The sequence below is a fragment of the Echeneis naucrates genome, chromosome 2 (genome assembly GCF_900963305.1).
Source record: "Echeneis naucrates chromosome 2, fEcheNa1.1, whole genome shotgun sequence".
Classification (NCBI taxonomy): domain Eukaryota; kingdom Metazoa; phylum Chordata; class Actinopteri; order Carangiformes; family Echeneidae; genus Echeneis; species Echeneis naucrates.
In genome coordinates, this window is record NC_042512.1 from 12,671,715 (window position 1) to 12,679,592 (window position 7,878).

At 42.7% G+C, this 7,878-nt stretch overlaps 1 protein-coding gene across 2 annotated transcripts; it reads left to right on the forward strand.

The window, feature by feature from the left end:
* Window positions 1-1,482: 1,482 nt before the first annotated feature.
* Window positions 1,483-7,080, forward strand: LOC115054242 (kelch-like protein 41b). 2 transcript variants are annotated; one of them, XM_029519368.1, is made up of 6 exons: window positions 1,483-2,837; window positions 3,621-3,782; window positions 4,575-4,678; window positions 5,692-5,877; window positions 6,429-6,575; window positions 6,666-7,080. In XM_029519368.1, the coding sequence occupies exons 1-6, from the start codon at window positions 1,725-1,727 to the stop codon at window positions 6,775-6,777; spliced, it is 1,824 nt and encodes a 607-aa protein (XP_029375228.1). In that variant the 5' UTR covers window positions 1,483-1,724; the 3' UTR covers window positions 6,778-7,080. The 2 variants fall into 2 exon arrangements, with proteins under 2 accessions (XP_029375228.1, XP_029375219.1); XM_029519359.1 differs by having other exon boundaries at window positions 1,490-2,837; window positions 3,621-3,778; window positions 4,571-4,678.
* The last annotated feature ends 798 nt before the right edge of the window (window positions 7,081-7,878 follow it).

Here is a 7,878-nt window from a genome sequence, read left to right on the forward strand (position 1 = left end):
AACACTATGTAAAATAAAAAATAGCTGCCTTTTTCTTCGAGGTTCAGAGAGGAGAGAGCGTTAGCACTTATGCGCAAATTTAAGTTTAGAAATCTTGATCTTGCTTATTACATTACTGTACTGCCATGTCTGTCCCACTGACAGAAAAAAGTCAAAGGTTTGGAGAAAATGTTAGTAAACCTGGGGTTTGGAGGTTCACCTCCCCCTCCCTTTCCCCTTAGTTTTCACACATTCCCTAAATACCCCACAAAAATACATATTTGTAAAACCTTTTCAAACTTTGCTTTATTCATCTCCTCTGGCTTCAGGGAAGTTTCTTACACAGATCCTGCTTTTTCTTTCTGCTTAAATTGCTTGTTAGACTCCCCTCGACTCGACAAGTGGCATAGTCTGATCTATCTTTAGTGCTGCCCACGGGAGAAACATTACCTAACTCTACACGCTCCTCACACTTTATCAGGGCCACAGAAATAAGATTTAACAATATAAGATCCTATTGATCCAGACACATGAGTAATGGGCCTTTTTAATGGCCTGCTTTCACGTTCTGTACTAAAATGCATGGCTGTGTGCAAATTGACACCATTTATCTTCAAGTAGAAGAAAAACAGTGAGTAAATATATTCTGCAAGCTAATTACATCAGTGATCGAACCAATTTTTAAAATGCTTAACTGCAGAGGAACAACACACACACAAAGTCAAGCAGCTGGGAAAAAGTCCACCCAACAGGAACAGGGAAAACCGTCCTGATTGGTGAACAGAGCGGCTCGTACGTGTGGCTGTCACCTGTTTCTGCACACAGCTGCTGCACCCAAACTTTCCTGCTCCATTTTTAGCTCTTCAGTCTGACTTAAATAAGAATCAGAAGATAAGATTTTGTATTGACTGCGGTGGTTCCACTGAGCATTTACCAAACAGTCACTTGTTTCCAAAACACATAGATGTGATAACGTAAAAACTAAGACTAAACAACCAAAGTAACACCAGTTTTTGTGATTTTTGATGGTAAATTAAACAGAAATATTTTACCTTGGATAAGACAGTTTAATATGGTACATTCGGCTCTGAATTCTGAATTCAGCTACTGTCATTAAAATGGTCATTTTTTTGCAGCTCTTAGAATATCTATGGCAGTGACAAACGTAATTATTTTATCTGTGTTTATAATTTTAGATGAAATCTGGCTGCTCAGTCACAATGCACGGATTGCGTTGTGTCAGCAAAGACCACAGCTCAATTGTCAAAAATAGACTGAAATAAAGAATACACAAAAGAATGAAACTCTAGCAAATACATGTTTCTGTACATGACAGTGACAACTTTAAATATCTTCATGGTCTTATGTTGAGTTTGAAATATGCTGTTTGAGGCCTTTGTCTCTGTTGTTGGCCTGCCACATGACACTTTGTGAGCTGAATCATGGTGGCGAAGCCCCGGCCTGAGCGGCCAGTTGCTTCTTTCACTCTGTGACAGCAGCTGCTTGAGCCGCGGCCTGCGTTGTGTGTCAGCCCAGTCAGATTCCACCGGAGATGGCGCAGGGGGGCAGTGGGAGCTAAATTTAGACCAGGACAGGATTAAATTGCAGGGTCTTCACTCTGGGAACCTTTTCTCTACTCTGTCTTTTCCAGCCAGGTTTGACTGCCAAAAGGACCTGTGGCCACCATCTCCTTCCTCTCTCCACGGAGCCCCTCGTTTGCCCGCCGTTTCCCCTCCTGACACGCCATGGACCCCAACGCCATCAAGGAGGAGCTGCGCCTGTTTCAGAGCACCCTGCTCCAGGACGGGCTGAAGGAGCTGCTGAATGAAAACAAGTTTGTGGACTGCACCCTTAAGGTAGGCGACCGCAGCCTGCCCTGCCACCGGCTGATCATGGCCGCGTGCAGCCCATACTTCAGGGAAATCTTCTTCACAGAGGATGGGAAGGAGGTGGAGAACACCAAGGAGGTGGTCCTGGACGACGTCAATCCTTCCATCCTTGACATGATCATCCAGTACCTCTACTCGGCTGAGATTGACCTCACCGATGACAACGTGCAGGATATAATCGCTGTGGCGAACAAGTTCCAGATCCCATCTGTGTTCACAGTGTGCGTCAACTACCTTCAGAAGAAGATTTCATTGGGCAACTGCATGGCCATTTTCAGGATGGGGTTGGTCCTCAACTGTCCTCGACTCGCTGTAGCTGCACGCAACTACATCGCCGACCGCTTCGAGCTCCTGTACAAAGACGAGGAGTTCCTCAGGCTTGCGGCCCACGAACTGTTTGCCATCATCGGTGGGGACTCATTGAACGTTGAGAAGGAGGAGCTGGTGTTCGAGGCCGTCATGTCCTGGGTCCGCCATGACAAGGAGAAGCGCCTCAAGGTCCTGAAGGATGCTTTCAATTGCATTCGTTTCCGCCTGTTGCCAGAGAAGTACTTCAAAGAAAAAGTGGAGACCGATGACATCATCAAGGCTGACCCAGAGCTCCAGAAGACAATCCAGGTCATCAGGGACGCCTTCAAGGGGAAACTTCCTGAGAACCCCAAGAAAAAGGAAGGGGAGGAGGGGGCCGACAAGGAAGGAGGTGAAGAGGAGGACAGCCTCTTCCCCGGATTCCTGAATGACAACCGCAGACACGGCATGTACACACGCGACTTCATCCTGATGATCAACGACACGGCTGCAGTGGCCTATGACGTCGCTGAGAACGAGTGCTTCCTGGCAGCCATGTCTGAGCAGCTGCCACGTAATCACGTCAGTTTGGCAACGCAAAAGAACCAGCTCTACATCATCGGTGGGTTGTTTGTCGACGAGGACAACAAGGACGTGCCTCTGCAGTGCTACTTCTATTTGGTAAGGTGGTTTCAGTGACAAAAAAAAAAAAAAAAGATTTGAAGTTATGAATTAGACATTAAATGGACCAGGTTGAGAGCTGTTGTTCCATCACTGTCAGAAAGGCCCAATAACTCTGAGTCAGTCAGTCACAATTACATGTTCATTGTTTTTAAACTCAATAATTACAGTTTAAAGGATGATTTATTATTTTTCTAGCCTTTGTTTTTGTATTGAATTTAAAAATTAAAATAAGACATTGCTCGGTATTTAACTTTAATGGCACTTTTGGTAAGAATGAAATTTTGAATGCAAGGACATAAGAGCACTATTAATATTCACAACTGACTCTGTAGTACAAGATAAATAAACATATTTCCCAACAAGGTAGCAAAACAAACGTTTGTGCGTGATAATATGAGGATGCATGAAAATGATGCACAAGCTTCCTGGAGAGTAATTTCACTCTCAAACGGAAAAATTTCTCTGTTTCAAGACATAAAAGGAACTCACACCACAAAAAAACAGGAGGAGAAATGGAACAGAAATTCAAATAAATCTTTAAGTGTGTAACCACAAGAACAACTGGGAAGCATTTTTTCCTGAATCCTCCTGCGGACAAACAACAGATTTTGTTTCCCATGATGCCCCTGAGGGTTAACTGATACCGACAATGTATTTTAAATCATAATCGATACGTGGATGTTACATCCGAGAATGATTAATTTCTTTCTTTATGGAGAGGTAAAGACAAGTCACTCAGAGGGGGCGCTTAATGTAAACTGTTATTTTTTTCATCCACAGTTGGATGCGCTTACATCTGACTGGGTCGCTCTGCCGCCAATGCCATCTCCAAGATGCCTCTTCAACATCGGCGAGAACGAGAACCTGCTGTTTGTCGTCGCCGGAAAAGACCTGCAGACCAACGAATCGCTGGATTCTGTCATGTGCTATGACGTCGAGTTAGTGCTTTGATTACCTTCTTCTTTAGACCCCCACTCCCCCCCATCTCTGCCATCCCTGTCCCTACTTTGTCTCACCTTCCGGGAAGCTTTCAGGTGATAATTAACAGCAGCAAAATTACCAAAATCACTTCTTTACAAGAACAAAACACAAAAATGGTAGATGTTGTGTTTGCATATTAATGATCCTTTGGGATCTCACATTCTTAATCTGCTCCAAGTAGAGTTGTTTTTTTTTTTTTTAATTCATTCAATCATTTTCCATCTTCTACCACTTCTACCACTTTGGTGGGATGCTGGAGACAATCCCAGCTCACATCGGTGCCGGGCCACCCTGGAGAGGTCGCCAGTCCATTGCCGGGCTAACACACAGAGGCCAACAAGCACTCACACTCAGACCTACGAGTCACAGATTAACATAAACATGCATGCCTTTGGACGGTGGGAGGACACCCACGCAGGCACAGGGAGAACATACAAACGCCCCACACGCCCCATAGCCCCCAAGCCAGGAACCAAACCCACAACCTTATTGTTGCGCGGCAACAGTACAAACCTCGAATCAGGCATGCTGCCAATGCTTATTAAATTTATTCCTAAGATTTATAATAATCACAACTACAGACTGATTTAACTCACAGGGGAAAATGCAACTGACAATTAAGCACTTTTAAAGTGCTGTTGAAGGCATCAGCAGGAAGTTCAAAAGAACATGAGACGAATTCGTCTAATTTGATGATTTAAATATGCTCTTCATGATGCGTTGATTGTTTTGTTTTGTTTTTTTTATAGCAAGATGAGGTGGACTGAGACCAAAAAGCTTCCTCTGAAGCTCCACGGCCATGCTGTGGTCTCTCACAAAGGACTGGTCTACTGCATTGGAGGAAAGACAGATGATAAGTGAGTAAATGAATGTGTGTGTGTGTGTGTGTCTGTGTGAGTGAGACTTTACACAGTGAAACTGCAGCTGCTTGTAGTCTATCATCCTGACAGACTGCAGAGCTCCACGGCACATTATCGACAACAATTACACCGCTGCAGTTCAGGACGGTCTCTTGTTAATATAAGTCAAATGCTGATGTAGTTGTGCGCCACAATGAGAGTCGAGGGTCTGCACTCAACATAACATACTATGATCTTCAGTATGTGTGCCGCCCATAGAGCTGTGTTACACTATTCATTAATTACAAGAGCAGGCAGAAACACACCACAGCCACGAATCCTGCATGACACAATAATCTAAGTCCACCGGGGGATTTCTCTGCTAGTCATCACAAGTGTTTCCTCTGCAATGAATTTCATACAAGTCTTCATTAATGACGCAACATGCAATTAATTATCAGCTTCTACAAGAAAAAGAGAAGTTTCTCATGGAAAACAACTGAAGGTAATAAAACGAAGAAAGGAAAGGGAAAAAAAACATCCCTGTTTGTCTTTTTGTTTTAAAGAAGAACATTTAACCCACCAACTCAACTAAGAGAGTTTAAAAAAAGGTTAAGACGCCCCCATACAGTTAAATAGAGACCTGCATACACAAAACAACATATCAACTGTTTATATATAGTTGCTCATACAAATCTGAACGCTAAAAAACAACTTCAGGGCAGGAGGTGCAGCTACAGCTTTTATTTCACTGTTCTTTCTTCTAAAATCTCCCAACATTAACGCAATAATTTGTATCTTTGTTTTTGTTTCTATTTCTTTTTTCTTTCTGTTTTTCTTTCTATTTATCTGATGTATCCAGATGAGTCATTTTGTGGAAATGATAACCAAATTAGTTGATTTTTGCCTTAATCCTGTTCCATTCAGCGTGTTGATTGTAAAATGGACAAATGAAAAAGATAATCAGTGGGATAATTACAAATAATCATCTTGTGGTGTTTTAACGACTTTGATCTTCTTTGTCTCCACAGCAAAGCTCTCAACAAGATGTTTGTGTACAACCACAAGCAGTCAGAGTGGAGGGAGATGGCAGGCATGAAGACTCCCCGGGCCATGTTCGGAGCAGTGATCCACAATGGCAAGATCGTGGTGGCCGGCGGAGTCAACGAGGAAGGTCTGATCGCTAACTGTGAGACCTACGACTTCACAACAAACAAGTAAGACTCTGTTAAAAATTTTTGTCATAAATTGTGGGGGGATAAAAAGTCACACGTTATGAAATTTTGTATTTGTATTTGAAAATATAATTAAAAATCCCCATTTATTTTAATATGTCATTTTTCTGCCTGCATACTAATTACCTCGCAGGCTTCCCGTGTCTTCCTCTTTCAAAAGATAATCAGAGCCAAATCAGTTCTGTATAAATAAACTAGCTACTGCTGCCATGTTTGGTGCTGAGTAATAAGCACAGCACGCTGAGGTTTGTGTGGCTAAATAAGTCTACTCTGTCTTATTCACAGTAGCAGCTTTGAGTTGGTTGGTTCAGGTACTTCCTTAGCTGCCAGGAGCTACCAGGCCAAATCAGCAGTGGGAAATGGCCATTTTGAAATATATATTTTAAATAATAACATCTTTTGGTGATCACATCAGCAAGAAAAAAAAAAAAAAAAAAAAGGGCAACCCCAAAATATAGGATTTGATAAATTTACCAAGTTAGACAGAGGCTCCATCTTCCACTTGACCTTCTCCTAATGTTGCTTCTCCTCAGGTGGGAGCCCTTCACAGAGTTTCCCCAGGAGAGGAGCTCTGTCAACTTGGTGAGCAACAGTGGCTCGCTTTACGCCGTGGGCGGCTTCGCTATGATTCAGATGGAGAACAAGGAGGTGGCTCCGACAGAGGTCACCGATGTTTGGCAGTAAGTTCTGGGGGCCGTAACGTTCAATGTGATTTCCTCGCATGCTGCTGCCATCCTTCTGAGATTGGACTCTCTTCTTCTTCCTCTTAGGTACGAGGACAATAAGAAGCAGTGGAGTGGCATGCTGAGGGAGATGCGTTACGCCGCCGGCTCCTCCTGCGTGTCCATGCGCCTCAATGCTGCCAGGATGCCCAAGTTGTAAACAGAACCACTTTAACCCCTTTAACAAGACACCCGCCCCAATCATCCCCAGCAGGCTGCCTCAGAGAAATCTCATCCTCAGCACTCAGGCTTCTGTGTCAAGTTGATCTTTGGCATTCATTTTTCTCAGAACTCAGAAGAAAGATTTTTATCTGGACTATAAACTCTTGGTTTTGCTGCCTCCTCAAAGACTGCAACATCCCCACAGTATTATAAAAATATATATATCCACAAATTAGATTGAACTGTAAAGCTCTGTTTACATAATTTCTAGCTCTTCTTTTGTAAAATAAACATTCGTAAACTTTGACTTCTCCCATACTTTTTATTTTGTCTGATCTGCATAAAAGTGGCATTGCTGAGACATTGTCGAGGGCAACTGAGGGACAAAATGTATGTATTTGCAGCTGCTTTGTAATTCCAGGTAAACGAGGACGGGGAGTTGGTTCATTGGCAGGAGCGGCCTTGACATTTAATACAGCACGGCGATGTTCAAACGTGCCACACATTCAACTGTGAATGAGCGTGACTACCCTGCAAGTCGCTGCCAAAGAGGAGGTATGTCTTTGCAGTTTCTCTTCAGCCTGAAACCAATGTTAACAGTGAGCTGGTATGTTTAAATGTGTTTTTTCCAGGAAAATGTAAGAAGATGCATGCATTCAAAAGGAAAGTGCACCTTACAGTACATTTTCAGTGTGGCTTTTGGTGTCAAGTTAGATGCTAGATGCACTGCATTTTTAAAGCTGATGGGAAGGCAGCTGAACCTATTCACACTTCAAATGAATAATTAGGAAAAGAAAGAGCAGCAATGTAGTTTAAATTTGGATTGAAAGTCTCACTATGCTGAGTTACTTGTTGTTTTGCATTCTAAACTCAATATATTTTAAGCGTAACCGCAGGAACTGAGGGACTGAGACATCCTTTCTGCTGAAAATGTGCATTTTAAACATTAAAATAGAACATAAAGCATTATATTTTAACGCATGACTTATGGAGAACAAATGTAAGCTAATAGAAAAGTAAATAACCAGATACGTGACTCCGGATGAAAGCTGATGTTGCTGTGTAGCTGTTTAATAAACAACTGTTGCTAAAACGCTGA